This window comes from Geotrypetes seraphini, chromosome 13 (assembly GCF_902459505.1).
Source record: "Geotrypetes seraphini chromosome 13, aGeoSer1.1, whole genome shotgun sequence".
Lineage (NCBI taxonomy): Eukaryota > Metazoa > Chordata > Amphibia > Gymnophiona > Dermophiidae > Geotrypetes > Geotrypetes seraphini.
This window is the reverse complement of record NC_047096.1, coordinates 68,785,169-68,807,639: the sequence shown is the minus strand read 5'-3', so window position 1 is coordinate 68,807,639 and position 22,471 is coordinate 68,785,169. Positions and strand designations below refer to the sequence as shown.

The 22,471-nt window shown below is 43.7% G+C and overlaps 1 protein-coding gene across 3 annotated transcripts in view; it reads right to left on the bottom strand.

The window, feature by feature from the left end:
* The window catches only part of TTC25 (tetratricopeptide repeat domain 25), a 68,949-nt gene that overhangs the window by 8,323 nt on the left and 38,155 nt on the right, over positions 1–22,471 (bottom strand). For all 3 annotated transcript variants that reach the window (XM_033919148.1, XM_033919151.1, XM_033919150.1), the window contains exons 7-10: positions 22,232–22,456; positions 20,830–21,037; positions 15,436–15,522; positions 3,715–3,911 (exon numbers count right to left, since the gene is read on the bottom strand). In XM_033919148.1, coding sequence (XP_033775039.1) covers positions 3,715–3,911; positions 15,436–15,522; positions 20,830–21,037; positions 22,232–22,456 — 717 coding nt within the window. The remainder of the gene's footprint in view (positions 1–3,714; positions 3,912–15,435; positions 15,523–20,829; positions 21,038–22,231; positions 22,457–22,471) is intronic.

The following is a 22,471-nucleotide window of genomic DNA, read 5'->3' as shown; positions in this document are numbered from 1 at the left end:
TAAACCTCACAATGCACTTGGGTGGAAGTTTTAACCCAATAATGGCCTAAACCAGGGGTTCTTAAACCTGTTCTGGGGGACCCCCAGTCAGTCGGGTTTTCAAGATATCTCTAATGAATATGCATGAGGCAGATATGCATTTAATTCAGATGCTAATGAATATGCATGAGGCAGATATCCATATAATTCAGGTGACAGGCATGAAAATCTGCCTCATGTATATTCATTAGGATATCTTGAAAACCTGACTGGCTGGGGGCCCACCCAGGATAGGTTTAAGAACCATTGGCCTACACTTTTCCCTTCAAAAATTGGGTCACTTTTCTTCAATTGCCTTTAAGTTTTCTTTTTTGGTTTGTGTGTGGGGTTTTTTTTTAAACTCTAGGCTCCTAGAGGTGTCCAGTCTACTAATCCAATTAAGGGCCAGTGTAGGATGCCAGTAGCTAAACCCAAACCCAAAACACTGCAAAACTCTTTTCATTGCACCCAAACCCAAAACACTGCACAGCCCTTTTCATTGTTTCAACCTGAATATATTAGTGAAAGGAGGAAGATGAAAAATGGAATTGCTATACCAAAAGATGCTGGGAACCGATATATGGAGAGTGATGAGGAAAAGCAAATGTGCATAACAAATACTTCTGCTCTGTGCTCACGGAAGAAAATCCTGGAGAAGGACCGAGATTGTCTGGCAAAGTAACACGAGAAAATGGAGTAAATTCTGCGCCATTCACAGAGGAGAGTGTTTATGAGGAACTTGAAAAACTGAAGGTGGACAAAGCGATGGGACTGGACGGGATCCATCCCAGGATACTGAGGGAGCTCAAAGAGGTTCTGGCGGGTCCTATTAAAGACTTGTTCAACAAATCTCTGGAGATGGGAGTGGTTCCTGGGGATTGGAGGAGAGCGGATGTGGTCCTATTCACAAAAGTGGTCACAGAGATGAAGCAGGAAACTACAGGCCGGTAAGCCTCACTTTGGTTGTTGGAAAAATAATGGAAGTGTTGCTGAAAGAAAGGATAGTGTACTTCCTTGAATCTAATGGGTTACAAGATCCAAGACAACATGGCTTTACAAAAGATACAAGGCAACATGACTTTACAAAAGATAAATCGTGCCAAACGAACCTGATTTAACTTTTTGATTGGGTGACAGGAGAGTTGGATCGAGGACATATGCTAGATGTAATTTACTTAGATTTCAGCAAAGCCTTTGATACGGTTCCTCATAGGAGGTTTTTGAACAAACTTGAAGGGCTGAAGTTAGGACCCAAAGTGGTGAACAGGGTTAGAAACTGGCTGTCGGACATTCGCCAGAGGGTGGTGGTTAATGGAAGTCGCTCGGAGGAAGGAAAGGTGAGTAGTGGAGTCCCTCAGGGTTCAGTGCTGGGGCCGATCCTGTTCAATATGTTTGTGAGTGACATTGCTGAAGGGTTAGAAGGAAAAGTTTGCCTTTTTGCGGATGATACCAAGATTTGTAACAGAGTAGACACCGAAGAGGGAGTGGAAAATAAGAAAGAGGATCTGCAAAAGTTAGAGGAATGGTCTAATGTCTGGCAACTAAAATTCAATGCAAAGAAATGCAGAGTAATGCATTTGGGGATTAATAACTGGAAGGAACCGTATATGCTGGAAGGTGAGAAGCTGATATGCATGGATGGGGAGAGGGACCTTGGGGTGATAGTGTCCAAAGATCTAAAGGCGAAAAAACAGTGTGACAAGGCGGTGGCTGCTGCCAGAAGGATGTTGGGCTGTATAAAGAGAGGCGTAGCCAGTAGAAGAAAGAAGGTGTTGATGCCCCTGTACAGGTCGTTGGTGAGGCCCCACTTGGAGTATTGTGTTCAGTTTTGGAGACAAATCTGGTGAAGGATGTAAGAAGACTTGAGGAGGTCCAGAGGAGGGCGACGAAAATGATAGGAGGCTTGCACCAAAAGACATATGAGGAGAGACTGGAAGCCCTGAATATGTATACCCTAGAGGAAAGGAGGGACAGGGGAGATATGATTCAGATGTTCAAATACTTGAAAGGTATTAACGTAGAACAAAATCTTTTCCAAAGAAAGGAAAATGGTAAAACTAGAGGACATAATTTGAGGTTGAGGGGTGGTAGATTCAAGAGCAATGTTAGAAAATTCTACTTTACGGAGAGGGTGGTGGATGCCTGGAATGCGCTCCCGAGAGAGGTGGTAGAGAGGAAAATGGTGACAGAATTCAAAGAAGCGTGGGATGAACACAGAAGATCTAGAATCAGAAAATAATAGTAAATATTGAACTAAGGCCAGTACTGGGCAGACTTGCACGGTATGTGTCTGTATATGGCCTTTTGGTTGAGGATGGGCTGGGGAGGGTTTCAATGGCTGTAGATGGGCTGGAGTGAGTTTTGATGGAGATTTCGGAAATTGGAACCCAAGCACAGTACTGGGTAGAGCTTTGGATTCTTGCCCAGAAATAGCTAAGAAGAAAAAATAAAAAAATTTAAATTGAATCAGGTTGGGCAGACTGAATGGACCTTTTGGGTCTTTATCTGCCATCATCTACTATGCTATGTTACAAAGGAAATACTTCTTTACAGAAAGGGTGGTAGGTGTTGAATAGGTGGTGGTGGAGACAAAGTCTGTGTCTGAATTTAAGATAGCATGAGTCAAGCATGTGAGATCTCTTTGGGAGAGGAGGAGATAGTGGATGGGCAGTTGTTTGGTAGACTTTAAGGGCGGGGCATTTTGTGAGATGATTGGACAGTTGCCAGGTTTTAGGATTTGAGGTGGGTCATTTTGCAGGGAGGTAGTTATTGATGATGGGGCAGTTTACGGGGTGGTAGGGCAGTTATGGATATATTTTTTGGGGGGTAAAGGCTGGGACAGTTTGGAAGTGGTGAGAAAGGGGCTGGGGAAGTTTTTTTGGGGGGGTTCAGTGGGGCATTTTGACAGGAGGAATTCCCTAATTGCTTTGTTTTTACCATATCCCTTCTGTATGACCTTATATCTTTGGAACCCCTAACCCCTTTCACTGATTTTCCTCTATACCAAGTTTTATCCCATTCCACTAACTTACTAGAGAATTATATTGTCCCAAAACAGACAAGGCACACAGATGGACATTCTCAACCTCTTTTGCATAATTTCTTTTCAACTCCCACTGAGCTGGAAAGAATAAAAAAGGGTTTAGACAAGTTCCTGTTGGGAAAGTCCATAAACCATTATTGAGATAGAATTGAAGAAATCCACCACTTATCTCTGAGGGGGCAATCTGTTTTATTCTTTTGGGATTCAGCCAGGTACTTGTGCCTTGGATTGGTCAATGTTGGAAACATGGTACTGGGCTTGATGGCTCTCTGGTCTGACCTAGTTTGGCACATCTTAGGTTCCAAGACTCCTGCATTTGGAATTTCTGACGCACCATCCTTAGCTCTCATATCTACTCTGGTCATCTACTGAGGCAGGCATCTCCTCTGTTTTTTCTTAGGCACTGTACAACAACCTTGCCAGGACCAGAGGTGTAGCCATGGATGGGTCTGGGTGGGCTATGACCCCACCACTTAAAGTGAGGCCCACTCATTCACCAGCAGCAGCACAGGCCAATGAGAAAAGCTCTGGAGGCTGTGTCAACTTTGCACTAACTACTATTCACCCATGTTAACTTCATGCCCCAACCAAAAAAATAAGTCCTGGCATTGACCAGGAGGTGCAGCAGAGCAACAACACTTAGAGATCACTACCTTCCGCCTGGGCCACCAGCACGCTGGCATTCAGCTGCCACTCCACATCGCCCGCCTCCTCTGCTGCTGCCTGGGACTTCTCACCATAGTCCAGGGCCTCCCACAAGTTTTGAAGCTCAAGATGGCAGCGACCGATCTCATGAAAGAGCCATGTCTTCTCCAGGCTGGTCTTCATTAGGGGGATCTTCATCACCCACCTTCATAGGAAACCCCAAAATGCAAAAAAGATACATGGCTGTTAGCTTAGTGTTTTTCAGGTCTAGTCCCCTGAGCCTCAGATACGTAGGTTGGATATTCACAATGAATGTGCATGAGATATGCTGTCACACCTTTGGTCTAGAACCAGGTTGGCTTGGTCAACCAGAGTGATCTGACTCTTCCTCCAATCTGGTTGTCAAATCTTGTTAATGTTGCTGAACATATACCTGAAAGAGGAGATAGCAGGGTGGGAGGAGATAAGGGAAGTGGAAAAACTGTGGACTAAAGTGAAACGGGCTTTGAAAAAGTAACAAATCTTTAGCCTTACCCTCAATTCACTTGGTCAGGCTAGCGTCAACCAGTAACTCAGCTTTTTTTGGCTTCAGTTCCAAGTGTGTGGAACTCTCTTCCAAATGAACTATGTTATGCGCTTTCTTACTCTAAGGGCTCCTTTTACTAAGGTACGCTAGCATTTTTAGCGCATGTACAAGATTAGCGCACTAGCCGAAAAATTACCACCTACTTAAAAGGAGGCGGTAGCGGCTAGCACGCGCTAAAACCACTAGCGTGCCTTTGTAAAAGGAGCCCTAAATTTAGGATTGTATTGAAGACATATTTTTGGATTGGCATTTTCTTGATTTTAAAAAAAAATTATAGCTATTTGTTGATGTTTTATTCTTTAAATTTGATTTTATTTAATCTGCAATTTTAGGGAAATAGTTCCTGCAGCAACTATTACACCTTTTTGTTCTTCTCTTTTTCTGTACTTTTAATATTGGCGTGCCTTTCCTTTTTTCAATTTTTGTGATGCACACTAATATTGTAGTGAAGAGTGGTATATAAATACAAATAAACATAAAGAAAATAAATGAAAACATAAAAAGGAAACCAAGTGGTTTTCCAAAGAAGTGACTATAAAAATAAAGGAGTGTTCACAAAATACAGAAGATCATAAAAACAACTCAGAAAAGAATATCAGGCAAAACAGAAAACGCCAAAGAAAGAAATCAGGATGGCAACAGCATAAGCAGAAGAAGAAATGGCTAATAATGCAAAGCAAGGTGACAAAGACTTTTTTCGGGTATAATGGACTGAAGAGGAAGATTCTCAGGAACAATGTGTAGAGAATGAGGAGGAAAAATGGAAATACTAAACAAATACTTCTGTTCGGTGTTCATTGAAGAAAATCCTGGAGAGGGGCCGCAAATGATTGACGTAGGCACATGTGGGAATGGATTAGATATCACATGGTTCATAGAAGAAAGTGTATATGAACCACTTGCAAAACTAAAAGCGACAAAGCTATGGGACCAGATGAGATATATCCAAGGACACTGAGAGAGCTCTGAGTGGTTCTGGTGGGTTTTCTAAAGCAATGGTTCCCAAGATGTAGCACATGTACTCCAGGGGAGTAGGCAACCCATTAGCAGGGGGGTGTGGTGCCCAGGGAGTATGTGGCACAGTGGTTAGAGCTACTGCCTCAGCACCCTGAGGTTGTGGGTTCAAATCCTATGCTGCTCTTTGTGACCCTGGGCAAGTTACTTAATTCCCCATTGCCCCAGGTACATTAGATAGAGTGTGAGCCCACTGGGACAAAAAGGGAAAAATGCTTGAGTACCTGAATGTAAAACCACTTAGGCTATAAGTGGTATATAAAAATATTTAAATAAATAAACATCTCTCCCATCCTCCTCCTTTTCTCCTCTCCTTCATTCCAATGAAGCACCTCTCTCTTCCTGTGCCTTCATCCTAATGTACCTGCAACCCTATGTTTCATACAGCCTCAGGGCCTTCACTAGGCTACGCCCTGCCTCTGAGGAAACAGGAAGTTGCATCAAAGAGATGGGGGTATGGCCTACCAAAGGCCTCAAGGTTGCTTGTATGAAGAACTGGTAACAAGTCATACTGGTAACAAGTCACGTAAATTAGAACAAATTGCAGGGAGAGAGAAAGGGAGAGGTGTGCTGGACCTGAGGGGTGCTCCTGGACCTGTGTGGGGAGAAATGAGCAGGAGAGGTGCTTCTGAACATGTGGGGGTAGATAGGAAAGAGAGGCTGCAGGACTGGTGGTGGGAAGAAAGGGAGAGGTGCTGCTTGACTGGGAGCAGGGAAGGGAGACGTGCTGCTGGGCCTGGGAGGATGGAGAGGTGCTGATGGACTGGTGTGGGGGCGATAGGGAGGATTGCTTTAGGAGTAGGAGAGGGAGGGGTGCTGCTGGACTTGGGGGGTGAGAGTAGGAGAGGGAGAAGTGCTGCTAGACTGGGGACAGGAGATTGAGAGGTACTGCTGGATATGGGTGGGGGGAGGTGAACGGGACAGGTGCTTCTGGACCTTTGGGGAAGAGAGGGAGAGGTGCTGCAGGCCTGGAAGGATGGAGAGGGAGAGGTGCTGTTGGACCAAGGTGGGAGCTATAGGGAGGGTTGCTGCCAGACTTGGAGAAGGAGAAGTGCTACTGGACCTGGGGGCATGGAGCAGGAGAGGTACTATTGGGGGGAGGAGAGAAAGTAGTGCTGCTAGACAGAGAGAGAGAGAGATAAATAGATAGATATGCTGGGAATGAAGGGAGCATGGGGCAAGGGCACAGAGGGGAGATGCTGGATGGAGAAGGGATGGGGACACTGAGTAGCAATACTGAAGACAGAGAGATGGGTAGGGGTCCAGAGGGCAGATGCTGAATATGGGGAAAGAAAAGGGATAAGAAGCTGGATAAGACAAATAGGGGCACAAAGGGAAGATAGATGGTGGACATTGAGAGAGAAGAAATGTCAAATAGACAGGAAAGAAACAGAGAAAAGAGACACTGGGACTAAAGTGAATGGAAAAATAAAATGCTCAGACCACAAAGGTAGAAAAAAGTATTTTATTATTCTGAATTTATAATATTGGGCTTTGGAAATGCATAATTTGCACATCTCTGAATTCTTTTACCTCCATTTCTATTTCTCTAGTATTGTTTTGCATGTGTTGAGAAATTCTGGAATTTCCAGGTATGACAGGTGATAGGAAAGATGAGTTGCTGGTTAAAACATTGCTAGGCTTTGTGAATAAATCAAAAACCAAGTGAAAATATATTAAAGTTGGGAATTAAAATGAGAGTTTTAAGTGAAAGTACATAAGACATTGTAATTAAAGATTATTATTTTTAATATACTTTAAATCTACACTCAAGCTTGTGTAAAGAGATTTTAGAGGTTGTTTTTGTGGTTCGTACAGAAAGGGTGAAATCATGAGAATCCATTGTTCATTTACAGCTGCAGAGAATATACGTAAAAGATGTATGGAAAGGTGAGATATAAGTTTCTAAGAAGAAGCAGGAAGCAGGCCTGTACAGAAATAATTTATATTCCCAAAGGTCAAAAGGTATAAGAGTTATTCAGAGGTTATAAGGAGAAAAAAGTGAAACACTGTCACCTACTGGGCTTAATGCGTAAGTGATTTTGCCAAGCTTTACATTGTATTTTACTTTTGTCCCAGGATATAAGAGGTATATAATTACATTAAAAAATATATTAAACTGATAAGAACAGATACTACACTTGATCTTAACTTAGTGTTTAAAATATCAAGCAGCTCCAATAATATGGACTTTTTCATTAAAAATGTGTATTTCTTGAACCTGTATCCAGCTAAATAGCAGCCCCCTGGTTACTGGTGACCGCCGATGTGTAGAGGAGAGTTTGTTTCCTTCTGGGAGTTGAATTTACTAGCCATATTGGGTACAGTAATTCACTCCAGAGATTAGTAGGGTAGGAGCTGAATTGGCAACGCCCTTGTGCATCGCAGCTGCTCCTGGTTTGGTGAAGGGGCTCTTGTGGCGAGAGGTCATAGTGGATTTGCTTGACTGCTTCAAGTCCAGGAATAACAGCAGTGTAGACTTCTGGTGTGGCCTCCAGAAGGCTGTAAAGATCATACAGGAAGAACAAGCAAGCAGACAGGTCATCCCTATCTTGGAGCCTGTGCCTGTATACAGTGTTGGAGACAAGGTGTACATTTGCAATTTCACAAGAGCTAATTGGACTGCACCAGTAATTACAGGCCCACACATTATTACCCAAGTGAGTCCCACTGCTGCTCAAATAAATGGACATTCTAAGTGGATACATCAACAAAATTTACGTCCAGCTCCCTTTACAGATCATGTTATAGAACTCTCCAAAGATACTTGAGAGACACAGTAAGTGCATGTTACTGTTGGGAACATAATTTGCTATCATTTACTTACTTTATGAAATTATTACAGGTTGTACAGGTACAACAACATTAGCATCTGGTTCTTTCCCTAACTATGAAGATACTAATTACTCCCTCCATGCTCAGCAAGTAAATTTTTCTCTTTTAGATTCCAATTCCATTTTTTCTAGTAATGCCTGGTATCACTTAATGACTTTGCATGCTACTCTTACCCTTCCTGAAACAGATTGCATTGCTTGTTCACATAGATTCTATTCTGCTGGTTTCAAATTAACTATTGAGATATCTCCTGTTAATTCTACCTGTTTCTAGAATGTTTAGGAAATGCACAATACTCCCAAGTCACAGTATTGCATTATTCTAGAACAGTCTGTTATAATGCTTCAGGTATCTGTTGGATCCACGGCCTTCCAATTTTCAAGGCCGAATTGGACAAAGGGCTTATATGACCTAGTCCTGGCCGTATAGTTCATAATCATTCAGAAGCCACAACTTGTCCTCCTTAGGATCTCATCCAAGATCTCCTATTCTGTCTATAACCACCATAAATGGAGTGCACCCTTAGGGGAGATCATTTGCACTGATCGCAGACCCTTGCTATTTACATCACTTTTCATTTATTGTTTTCCATAACATTTCTGTTTCTCCACTATTTCATGCTAATTGCTTAATCATTGCTTTTTCCCTCCATATGCACCGGTCAGAATTTGGGTTCCAATGGCCAATGTCAATTTACTGTTTATGCTACTCATATTAGACCAGGAACACTGGGCATAATGGATGTGTTTTGGAAATGTGGTACGTCTATATTTTAGACCTTGCCTAGGGGTTGATCAGGATGTTGCTCTCTTGTCTCTTTGTATGCACCATTGTTTATAGCTTCATATTCTCATTTTTCTTTTTCATCTCATCCTGTCTTTTCTTCTCATGCACACTCACGTGTTAAACAAGCATCATAATTATTTTGTAGATACTAATGTCCCTGATGAATTTAATTTATTTTCCCGCATTAAGATCTGGTTTGCTTCTTTCTTTAGACCAGGAGTGAAGGCTGCTGCAAATGCTAAGTAGATATAAAAAATTTGATATGAATTTAAGCAATTTGTTAACCGTACTACTGCAGGTCTTGATGCTATATCTACAGAACCTGCTCAAAGGAATAGGTTAGCTTTAGATCACCTTTTGGCTTCTGAAGGTGGTTCATTTTGCTGTACATATATCCCCATCGGTTACAGGCAGCCATGGAAATCTGACCTATGTAATTCAGCAACTATGTGACTTGTCACAAAAGATGTATGGTGAAGGAGGAGTAGATCCAGTCATCGATCCATGGCTCAGTTCTTTAGGAGTTCCTTTCCGATATCTTATTATTGTCCTTGTATTTTTAGTACTGTCTTGCTGCCTACCTCTAGTTAGGTAAATGATCACCCCCCACAAATATTATGCTTTTTCAACCCCTAGTATCCGGTTCTACTTCTGTTCCCTTACTCTGAAAGTCCACTGATGTCGCAGCAAGACGTCGTGATTTGATGTCCTCATTGTGAAGCCTTTCATTGCCAGCTACATTTTCTAACCTTGATAGATCTTAACATGAATGATTATGATTGTAGTTACATGAGAAAGTAGTAGAATCTTTTTTGTACTGTCTCATGAATAGGGTCCTGCTCTCATTATTAGGCTAGCCAAGATTTACAATTAGCATTCTTATACTACTTTGTTTTGATTCAATGCATATTGTCTTTGTTTACTTATAATTATTTCTATCAGCTTTAAGAGCAACAGCATGCCTGAGCTACTAGGAAGAAGAACTCAAGTTGTCACACCAACATATTATCATGCCTCAAAACCTCTATATGACATGCCATCTTAGCTAGAGTATGTGAAACAGACTGTTTGTTTCACGAGGGGAATATGTTGAGAAATTCTGGAATTTCCAGGTGTTACAGGTGATATGAAAACTTAGTTGCTGGATTAAAACAATACTAGGTTTCGTGAATAAATCAAAACCAAGTGAAAATATATTAAAGTTGAAATTAAAATGAAAGTTTCAGTAAAAACGCATGACATTGTAATTAAAGATTAATATTTTTAATATACAATACTTTAAATCTACACTCAAGCTTGTGTTAAGAGAAGGAAGGGTGAAATCATGAAAATCCATTTTTCATTTACAGCTACAGAGGATGTATGGAAAGGATATATGGAAAGGCAAAATATAAGTTTCCAAGAAGAAGCAGGAAGCAGGCCTGTACAGAAACAATTTATGTTCCCAAAGGTATACAGAGGTTATAAGAAGAAAAAAGTGAAACACTGTCACCTACTGGGCTTAATGCGCAAATGATTTTGCCAAGCTTTACATTGTATTTTACTTTTGTTCCAGGATACAAGAGATTAATTGAATAATTACAATAAAAAATATATGTTTTTGTAAATATACTAGGCACAGGAAGTGTGTGCAAAGAAGATGTTTTTGGAAAGCTTGGTTACGTTACTGGCTAGCCCATTGTATGCTAATTTCTATAGAATGATGCCAGGGAAAGTATAAATGTTTAGTATTTCATAACTTTTCTTTGGAAGGACATTTGCAGGAGAATTTTAAATGGTCCTTTTCTCCTCCCCTGGATACAAAGGAATTCTGTTATATTATTTTTACTTGACATCTCTTAAATAAACTCAAATATTCTGCTCATTATAGCACACAACGTTTTGTGTCCAATTTATTCTAACATCCACCAGGATGGAAAGTCTTCTCTTTTGCATAGGAGAGGAATTTTCATCCTGTGGAACTTCTCCTGAACCTGTATCCAGGTAAATTGCAGCCCCCTGGATATTGGTGACCGCTAATGCAGAGCCTGAAAGTGGTGTCAGAGAGAGGCAACACCGACGCGAACAGCAAGTTCATAATGCTATTCAAACAGAGAAAATGAAAGAGGTACGAGGGAAGGGGCACTCGTGTGTGGCAGAGGGATCAGGAAGGGAGTGAGGAGTGCAGAGAGGAGGATGGGTGCCAGTGCCCCTACCAAGACTGTGCCCGGGGCAGACTGCCTCCCTCCCCCTTACTACTCCACTGGGAGGCTTATAAGTAAACTGAGTGCCCTGAAGGTGAGTCCTAAGATGGTGAACTGGATCAGACATTGGTTGACTGACAGATGACAGAGGGCAGTGCTAAATGGAATTCACTCAGAAGAAAGAAATGTGAGTGGAAGTGTGCCACAGGGATCGGTCCTGGTACTAATTCTGTTCAATGTCTTTCTGAGTTATACTACTTAAGGGTTAAGAGGAAAGTTTGCAACACAGTAGACACTCCAGAGGGAGTAGACAACATGTGAAGTGAAGTACAAAAATTAAAAGCATGGACTATAATTTGTCAGTTACTCTGAAATACAAAGTGATTTGTTTTGGGTGCAGAAATCCAAAGTGACTATACTGTATATGATAATAGGAGAGAGGCTGATGTGCAAGGACCAAGAGAGGATTTCAGGGTGTAAGTCTGAGGATCTCAAAGTAGTGAAACAATGTGATAAGATGGTGGCCAAAGCCAGAAGGTTCCAGAGAGAGAGGTATAACCAGCAGCCTCAATTGAAGTACTGTGTTCATTTTTGGAGGTCATATTTTGCTAAGGATATGCAAAAACTTGAACTGGTTCAGAGGAAGGTAACAAAAGAACGATATGGGATGTGTGCCACAAGACACATGAAAAAAAACTTGAAGATCAAAATTTGTATAACTTAGAGAAGGGAGGCGAGACAGGGGTGATATGATATAGAAGTGTACGTACTTGGAAGGTTTTACTGAGCAACAACAGTGGCGTAGTAAGGGTGAGCAGCGCCCAGGGCATTGGCGCACCTCCCCCACCTTCACCACACTTGCGTCCCCCTTTCCCCATATCTTTTGAACTTCTCTGGCGTGAGCAGCCTGCCCACATCAGTGTGCAGGTCCTGGAAGTGACATCAGAGAGAGTGTCGATGCTGGATGTGGGCAGCAACCTCACGCAGGTACGGGGGGGAAGGCAAGGGACACGCGTGTGGCAAGGAGAGGAGCAGGGGGGGAAGAGAGAGGGCGCCGCACCCTTAGGAAGACTATGCCCTTAAGATGACTGCACCTGGGGTGGACCACTCTCCTCCCTAACTACGCCACTAAACAACAAATCCTTTTCAAAGCTGGAGAAGATGTAGAACTAAAGGTCATTAAATGAAACTGCAGGAGGTAAGCTTAAGAGCAACATCAGAAAATACCTTTTCAGGAAAAGGGTGCTGGATGCCTGCATGTTCTTCCATGGGAGGTGATGAGGACAAAAACAGTGTCAAGTTTCAAAAAGGCGTGGGATAAGCAAAGAGAATCTCTATACCACAGTTCTTCAACCGCTGGTCCGTGGACCGGTGCCGGTCCGCAGGAATTTTTGCCGGTCCACACAGGGCCGGCAAGATTGACTCCCTTCAATTTCCTGCCGGTCTGCGCAGGGCCGGCAAGATCAACAGTTGAAGTCTGCACTGGGCCGGAGAGATCTTGGGGAGCCTCCGACAGTGGCTTTCTCCCCTCTCTGCAGCTCTCCTTTACTTCCCAGCGCAGCGATTCACGAAGGCAGCCTCGGGGCTTTTGCTGAGTCGCGGCTGCCTCTGATGCAACTTCCTCTTTCCTCAGAGGCGGCACGACCCAACAAAGGACCCGAGACTGCCTTCCTGAATCACTGCGCTGGGAAGTAAGGAGAGCTGCTGGGAGGGGAGAAAGCCACTATTGGAGTCTGGGAAGCTGCTGGGCAAGGGGAAACAGGGACAGCTGCTACTGGAGAGGGAGAAGGAAAGATGCTGCTGGGAGGGGAGGAGGGAAAGGAGTCTGGGAAGCTGCTGGGCAAGGGAAAAAAAGGGACAGCTGCTACTGGAGAGGGAGAAGGAGAGATGCTGCTGGGAGGTGAGGAGGGAAAGGAAGAAGGAGAGATGCTGCTGGGAGGGGAGGAGGAAAAGGAGTCTGGGAAGTTGCTGGGCAAGGGAAAAAAAGGGACAGCTGCTACTGGAGAGGGAGAAGGAGAGATGCTGCTGGGAGGGGAGGAAGGGAAGAGAGTTACTGCTGGAGAGGAGGAGGAGGGAAGGGAGAATGAAAAAAGGAAGGAAACAGCTGGCAGAGAGATTAGAGGAGGGGAAGGGGAAACACAGGCATGAGAAAGTAGAGAGATTGATGATAGGAAGGGGTCAGCAGAAAAATAAGCAGAGAGAGACAACGATGATAGATCTGGTGTAGGAGAGATAAAAATGAAGAGAGCAGTGAAGCTGGAATGAATCATGTAAAAAGGAAAGAGGGGGCACAAGCTGGATGGAAAGGGGAGAGGGGCATAAAAAGACAGATAACATATGGAAGGGGGAGAGGACAGACAGTGGATGGAAGGGGTAGATGCTGGATTGAAGAGATAGAGAGGGCAGACACTGGAAGGAAGAGAGTGAAAAGAAGATTGAAAGCAGAAACCAGAGACGACAAAAGGTAAAAAATAATTTTATTTCTATTTTGTGATTAGAATATCAGATTTGAAATATATATCCTGCTAGAGCTGGTGTTAGACATAACTGGGGATTGCAAAACCCAGGCAGTGCTTCTTTAGCTTCCAGCTGGCTTAGGGCACTCTCTGACCAGGGGGCAGTTGCCCTAGTTGCACTCCCCTAAAACTATTCCTGTCATGTGTGACTGCAGTATTCTGTTAGCATGATATTTCTGTGTAGCATTCTGTAATAATTTGGCTTGTTCAGTTTTCTTGATAGTAGAGGGGATATATGTGAAGGGGAGGGGAGACAGGGGTTTTGTTGATCCTTGCTCTGAATTATTTGTATTTATAAAATGACAATTGTACAGAATATTGTTTCTTTTTATACTTTATATAAAATACATTCAATATAAAATCATAACTGAGGCTTGTGTGGATGGGATCAGATGATTTGTGGGGACCGAGCTCGCGGAGATGGGGCGGAAACGGGGTTTTTAAATTTTAGTCCTAGTAGTTTGCCGGTCCACAAAATAATTCTTTTTTTTTCTGCCGGTCCACAGGTGTAAAAAGGATGAAGAACACTGCTCTATGCAGCAAGAGGATGAGATCAAGCAACCAAATAACTTTCATATTTTAAAAGAGACATAGATGGGTGTAACTTGCATGGAGCAGAAAGTACAATCCTAAACAAAAGCAGACGTTGTCAGTAGTGTAGCAAGGGGGGCAAGGGGGTGCGGACTGCCCAGGGCACAGTCTTTGCAGGGGGCACCAGTACCTCTCCTTCTTTCTGCATTCCTGCTTCTTCCCACCCCTCCCCCACTGAGCACATGCGCCTTCCCTACCCACCCCCAGTATCTCTAGCTCTTTGCTGGCAAGAGCAGCATCTCCAACCTGCTGCTCATGCCAGACTCAGCTCTCTGATGTCACTTCCGGATCGTGAGACCAGGAAGTGATGTCAAAGGGATAACGAGGCTGGCACGAGCAGCAGGTTGGTTCCTCACCAAGCAGACACGAGATGGACCATGCTGGTCTGTATCTACTGTCTGCTATTATGCCACAATGGGATTCATTTTCAAAAAAGACAGAAGTCCAAAAGATGGCATACTCCAGCACTGGATGTCTTACGAATCAAAACGTCCAAGTGGGCATTTTCAAAACTGAGTTTCTAGATGTCTTGTCGTTTTGTCTCCAGTGCATCTAAATCTTAAGGGGGCATGTTTTGGGCGGGATTAGGGTGGGCTTAGCACTTGAGTTTTTAACAGTGAAAATAAAACATTTTACAAAACATCTAGTAGGATTGTCCAGAAAAATCTATAGTTGGAAAAACTGTGTGAATTGAAGTTTTTCCCATGAATTTTTAAAGCCCATCCTGGGATTCCTCAAATCCACTGATTACATAAAGCTCCGTTTTTTCTTAAAATAGCTATGACTTTTATGTTTTCACACTCAGCAATGATACATTGATAAAAAGACATTTTATGTCAAGTCTATTTTATTGAAAAAGAACAATAAATCAGTACAGAAATAATACTACAGAGTCTCCAATATGCTTATTATAACAAGCGGGGTTGGATTCCTTAGAACCGCACTAATACAGTGTTACAACCATAAAAGAATAGGGCATTTATTTGGGGGAAGGGGGTGTTCGATAATGACAAAAAAAAATAATAAAAAAATTAGACATCTAGTTGGCAAAATGGCTAGCTGGGCCATTAAAAAAAAAAAAAAAAAAAAAAAAAGATGGCTTGCGGGTTTAAAAATGAGCATTTTCTCCACCCAAATTTTGGACGTTTTTCTCAAAATGTCCAAAGTCAGACTTAGATGTCCCATCGAAAATGCCCCTCAATGTATCTGTCTACTTACACATCAATGGCTTGCTGAAATTCCCCGATTCTAGCGTAGACCCGGCCAATGTTGTCCATTGCTCGTGATTTGGCCTCCAGCAGGTGACTGTTGGGGAAAAAAATTCCTGGTTTACAGGGCTGTTTGGCTTCAAAGATTCACAGATCGTCTTTTTTGGCCCAGTATAATTTAGTAAGCCTTTTGTCCCATGTTACCATAGTAACTTATCTTATTTAAAAAGAAATGTACAGTACTCCCCCAAAATTCACGGGCAAATTTTGAAAAACCGCAAATATAGTTAAAAGGCAGGTTGTTCATCCTCTCCAAGGTAGTGAGAACGAGAGGGCCCTCTCTAAAGATAAAAAGGGGATAGATTCCGTACAAACGTAAGGAAGTTCTTCTTCACCAAGAGTGGTAGAAAACTGGACTGCTCTTCTGGAGGCTGTTATAGGGGAAAACACCCTCCAGGGATTCCTCAAGACAAAGTTAGACAAGTTCCTGCTGAACCAGAACGTACGCAAGTAAGGATAGTCTTGGTTAGGGCACTGGTCTTAGACCTAAGGGCCGCTGCGTGAGCGGACATCTGAGCACGATGGACCACTGGTCTGACCCAGCAGCGGCAATTCTTATGCTCTTAAGGCAGCTGGGGTGCTGGCGTGTGCAAAATTGCTTGAGGCAGGAGAGGGCAACTGGGGCGTCGGCAGGTGCAAAATCGTTCGTGGTATGTTCCAACCACCTCTTCCTGTTACTAAAGTCAGGCTACACCAATCAGGAACTGCTTTGACACGCAGCTCCTGATTGGTGTAGCCTGAATTTAGTATAGGAAGAGGCGGTCGGAGAATATGGAGAATTAGTGAGTTCGCGATTCGCAAATCGCGAATTCATGGGGGGGAACACTGTACACCTACCAATAGGCAGCTTACAGTATACACAAACATACATAAAATTTCAGATACAAATAAGAAATCAAACCATACACACAACTATATCAAGTTCTAATGCAAGTTCTAAGGAAGTATTTACCATTTCGCTCTTTGCGTTCACAATCAACAATGAGGTTAAAAATGTACATGAGATACACTATAAAAGAACTATAGCAGCTGGACCACGGTTATGGAATGTCAAAATTTGAAGTCTTTTGAAAATATTTGAAAACTCATTTATTTGTTAGAGCATTTCAGATGTGACACGGACAAGAGGTCATAGCCTGAAACTGGGTGGCAGCAGGTTCAGGACAAATGTCAGGAAGTTCTGTTTCACACAGCGAGTGGTGAGCGCTTGGAATGCTCTCCCGGAGGAGCTTGTGGCAGAGACTAGTGTTCAGGGTTTCAAGCGCAAGTTGGATGCACACCTTCTTGCAAATCATATCGGGGGATACGGGAAATCCGGGTCTCCAACAAGGAGCACCTAACTGGGCCTCCGCGTGTGCTGATCGCCGGACTAGATGGACCTAGGTCTGATCCGGTGAAGGCGTTTCTTATGTTCTTATGTTCATTCCTTTAGATTGGTGGATCTTTCTTTTTCCTATCCAGCATGATTGATTATCTGTAAAGGGCTGTACATCTGTGATGTAAAACCAAAATGGTAAAACCAGAGGACATAATTTGAGGTTGAGGGATGGTAGATTCAGGGGCAATGTTAGGAAATTCTACTTTACGGAGAGGGTGGTGGATGCCTGGAATGCGCTCCCGAGAGAGGTGGTGGAGAGGAAAACTGTGACTGAGTTCAAAGAAGCGTGGGATAAACATAGAGGATCTAGAATCAGAAAATAATATTAAATATTGAACTAAGGCCAGTACTGGGCAGACTTGCACGGTCTGTGTCTGTGTAGGGCCGTTTGGTGGAGGATGGGCTGGGGAGGGCTTCAATGGCTGGTAGGGTGTAGATGGGCTGGAGTAGGTTTTAACGGAGATTTTGGCAGTAGTAACCCAAGCACAGTACCGGGTAGAGCTTTGGATTTTTGCCCAGAAATAGCTAAGAAGAAAAAATTAAAAAAAAATTTAAATTGAATCTGGTTGGGCAGACTGGATGGACCATTCAGGTCTTTATCTGCCGTCATCTACTATGTTACTATGTTGTATTAATTGGATTTATGTATGTGAATATTGTATTTCACTTAGGTTATAGGCAGAATAGAACTTTTTAAAATAAATAAATAGCAAAATATTGATATGTGTAAGTTCTTGTCTGATTGTGTTAGATCTTTTCAATTTTATCTGGAGTTCCTTTAATTTCCCTTTATAAATTATATAATATTTTATTTTAAACCACTTTGTTCTGAGAAAGCCCAGTGGTATACCACTACTACTACATCCATTCAGTCATGTCCGACTCTTCTTTCCCATGCTTCCTTGTTTTCCATGGCTTCTTTCAATTGCTTGATGTTCATTCCTGTGTCATTCTTGATGGTATCCAGCCAACAGGCCTTTTGGTCTTCCCTGCTTCCTTTTACAACTGACCATTCCAAGTAGTACCTTCTTTTTCTAGTGAATTTACCCTCATCACATGTCTAAAATAGGACAATTTCTGTCTGGTAATCTTGTCTTCCAGGGACAACTCTGGGTTTATAAGATGAAGAACATCTTTGTTGGGATTCTCCAGGGCAACAGCTCGAAGGCATCAATTTTTCTTCTATCTGCTTTCATGAGTGACCATGTCTCACAGTCATATGTCGTGATTGGGAACACAATGGCAGTGATCAGTCTTTGTTTGATGGTGACCGAGACATCTGAGATGATGTAAACGTCTTTTCATAATTTTGTCTGTTTATATGTATACAAGATGTTCTGTTATATATTTTTATGTTCATTTTAGACCCCTGAGGCAGGCAAGAGCCGAAACCCTGTCAGTGTTGGGTCACATGTCTTGTTCAGAATTTATGCAATAAAGTACAAGTTTTATTCCAGTTCTGAAGGTAGTTTCACCTTTTTTTGGGTGTTGTTGTTGGGACTGTTCTCTGGCCAATAAAAAGATTTGAACATAATAAATATAAACACACATTTTATGACAGAGGTTCAGCTGGCTATTTTTCTAGACCTTTCTGTGTCACCATTCATGGGGAATGGTTGGGAATGAGGTATATCTCTCAGATTATCCTTTGATAGAAAAATATATTTAGGGCATCGCTGTCACATGCTGTGCGTGAGGGTGCTGTGAAGTTCGGGGGAGTCAAAGACATCTTGTCTTAAAGTTGAATACTGTCAGCAATTCTTGGGCATGATGTGTAGTTATAATCAAGACCCCATTAGTTTGGCTGCCTATATGGTTGGCATAGTAGAAACAGAGTGGTGGCTCTGGCTCTGGCCACATTGTTGGGCAGACTAGATGGACCATATGTCTTTATCTAAAATCATTTACTGTGTTACTATTACTGTCGGTTGGTGCTGCGTGCCGGTGCCAGATATGGGGTAAGGCTTCAGTTTGGGCGGGCAGGGGATGCCGGTTCACAAGGGGGGGCGATGCTGGTTCGTTGGCGGGGGGACTCACAAAATCGAGTCGATACTCGGTTTATGAGTTATGATTTGCGAAAATGTAACTGCGTTACTTGCAAACCGAGGTTTGACTGTATTTACATTGTGTAGAAGAAAATCCTGCCTTGGTTTCTTTGGCCATTTCTTTGGTGAAATGTAGGAGCCCAGCCAGTCCCTGTGGTTATTAGCCACCAGAGGCAGGTAGGTTTTAATAGTTAACAATGCTCTTCTGTTGTACTCAAACATAAACCAGCTGCTCAGTGGTGTAGTAAGGGGGCAGAGTGATCTGCCTCAGGTGCCATCTTGGTGAGGGTGCAGACACCTGTCCTCCTCTCCACTCCCCTGCTCTTCCCCCCCCCCCCCACACTGCTTCCCTTTCCTCTATAACATTCCTTGTGCCCAGGAAGTGACATCAGAGAAAGAGCTGACAGCAGCTTGAGGGGCTGCTGCTCACGCCAGGAACATTATAGAGCTACGGGGGAAGGGAAGCGGCGTAAGCACGGCAGGAGAGGGTGGGGAAAGAACGTGTGGAGGTGGGGGCAGAGAAGGGGGCGGGGGGAGGGGCACCACCACCCCAGGCGCCTCTCACCCTCGCTATTCAGCAAGCAGCAGTGAGTGCTTTTTTAAAGTGCTCACTGCTACTGGCCAAATTAGATCTGGATATTCAATGTCAGGCCATGTTTGGACATCAGCACTAAATATCTGCTGGGAGTGGAGGGGGTACCATTTTAAATAGCAGGCCTGAAAGTTATAACTGATATAGCCAAACATTATTTACTTATTGGGATTTATTAACCTCCTTTATGAAGATTCACCCAAGACAATGTACAGCAAGTATATTTTTACTGTGGCTATTTTATAACTTGTTTTGTATAATTGAGTATAATTTATTGCAAACCACTTTGGTGTTGAGCGGTATATCAAATGAATTAAATCAAATCAATCAAAGAGATGAAATTCTACCACAGTGCCACAGAATCACACAGGGGCCCTCCTGAGGTATTCCAGAGAGGATGTTTGCACTTTCCAATATTCATATGCAGTAGTGTAGTAAGAAGCGTGAAGAAGTAGACCACCCTGGGCGCCATCTTGGTGGGGGCACGGCACCTATTTGCCTCCCCCCCATGCCATGCTCATGCCCTCCCTTCCCCGACCCCATACTTCTTTAACTTTTCACCAGTGTGAACAACTTCTCTGGCTTGCTGCTTTCGCTGGCCTGTCCCCCCATCAGAAATCACTTCCAGGTCATGGGGCCAGGAAGTGACATCTGAGGGAAAGCCAATGCTGGCACGAGAGCAGACCAGAGAAACTGGTCGCGCTGGTGAAGATTTAAAGAGGTACTGAGGGGAAGGGAGGGTGCAAGTGTGATATAGGAGGGCAGTGGAGCAGAGAGGCGTGAAAGGAGTGGGGGGTGGAGAGGAGGGCGCCACTGCCCGTGCATTTCCTACCCTCACTATGCCACTGTTCATATGCATTACATTCTGTGTAATTCTTATATCAGTTCATGAAAAACAATCACACAGCAGTAATCTCTGTCCCCCTGTATCCCTGCATTTATCCCTAGAGGTGACAGATTCTGTATTCCTGCACCTATACCCCAAGCCTTCCAATCCTAGAGGTGACAGACTGTATCTGTGTGCCCGTTCCCTGAACCCTAGAGTCCGTGAGGCGGCAGGCTCTGTACCCCTGTGACAACTCCTTGCATTTTCTAGTTCTAGAGGAGATAAACTCTGTTCCTCCACCCAGTCCCAGAATGAGGTCAGCCTTGCTCCTTCATCCTTTCTGTTGCTCATTTGGTGTCAATGAACCTGTGTTCCCTCCTTTTGAGACTCAGTTCAACACTGTACATCTGTGTGTGTGTATAGACGGAGTGAGTGTAGTGCCAATGATGCCCTCTCCCCCCTCCCCCCCCAAGTAAACATACAAACCAAGGGGACGTACTCACTATTTCTCTGAAATCTCGAGGTCTTTCTTCTGGCTCTGCAGGGCTGCCTCCATCTGCCCCATTTCGATCTGAGCATTTCCAATGCAGCTGTACAGGTTCCCGATCAGCTCATGCCGGTTGGGCACATCCTCATCTGTCCACTGCTCCACCCGCTTCAGCACATGTTGGGCCTTCTTGCAGCTTCCTTCAGGGTTGCCATGGGTCAGCACTGCAAAATGACACAAAGCGAGAGGTCAAAGAGGGCCCTGGCAGTGCGGGCAGATGGCTGAGTATGCACAGAAGCCTCTGCATCCATTTTGAGGACCAAACATAGGGTCCTCAGTTTTTCCTGTGTGGTTTGAGCTGGTCCTTGCTTTACCCATTGCAAATATAAAGACATAATTCTGGTGTCCCTAACAATGCAGGATCCCATTGTACAATGGAGTGAAACCAGAACTGATTCAGCCTGGACTGGGAAACACATATGTGGAACTCCTCTCATATAAGGAAAGACTAAAAAGGTTAGGCATTTTCAGCTTGGAAAAGAGATGGCTGAGGGAAGATATGATTGAAGTCTACAAAATCCTGAGTGGTGTAGACCGGCTACAAGTGGATCGATTTTTTACTCCATCGAAAATTACAAAGACTAGGGGACACTTGATGAATTTACAGGGAAATACTTTTAAAACCAATAGGAGAAAATATTTTTTCACTCAGAGAATAGTTAAGCTGTGGAACAAGTTGCCAGAAGATGTGGTAACAGTGGTTAACATTGCTGTGGTTAGGGTTACCAGATTTGCCAATGGGAAAACTCAGGCACATGGCCCCGTCCTGTTCCACCAGAAGCCCCCCCCCCCAAAAAAAAGCATGTCTCTTTTTCTCTTGATCTCCAGGCCGTGTTTGGAGGGCTTTCAGCATGTACGGATGCGTGTGACATTGCGCATGCTTATTGGAAGCCCTCCAGATGTAGCTGGAGCTCAGAGTTTTCCAAAACCCAGACAAACTGCTGGGTATTGGAAAGTCTGTCTGATAACATAAGAATAGCCTTACTGGATCAGACCAATGGTCCATCAAGTCTAGTAGCCCGTTCTCACAGTGGCCAATCTAGGTCTCTAATACCTGGCCAAAACCAAAGGAGTAGCAATATTCCATGCTACCAATCCAGGGCAAGCAGTGGCCTCCCCCATGTCCCTCTCAATAACAATGGACTTTTCCTCCAAGAAATTGTTCAAACCTTTCTTAAAACCAGCTACGCTGGGTCTGATCAAGTTCAGTTCAGATGAGCCTGGGGCTGTCAGGTTCCACTAACTACAGAACTACTTCCCACCCAGAGAAGTGCTGTCCTATTACAGAGCCTGAGCAGTTCATAGGGAGCTCAGCAGAGAAGGCGTTGCTGTACAGCCATATCAGCCCATACACTTACACATGTCGATTTCGTCCAGGCTCTTCAGGATGTAGCGTGTGGGATCAGATGGCTTTGTCTTCTTGTTCCTGCTCCACCTCTGTTGCACGATCTTGCGATCCCTCTCTCGTGCATAAATGGGCTTCTGCTGCCTCCAGAACTCCGTGCGGGTATCCAGGTAGGTGATGCCACCCATGATCAGGTCTCGGAGCTTCAGCCCTGTTTTGCTGTTGCTGTTCACCAGGTCTGCACAAACCAGGG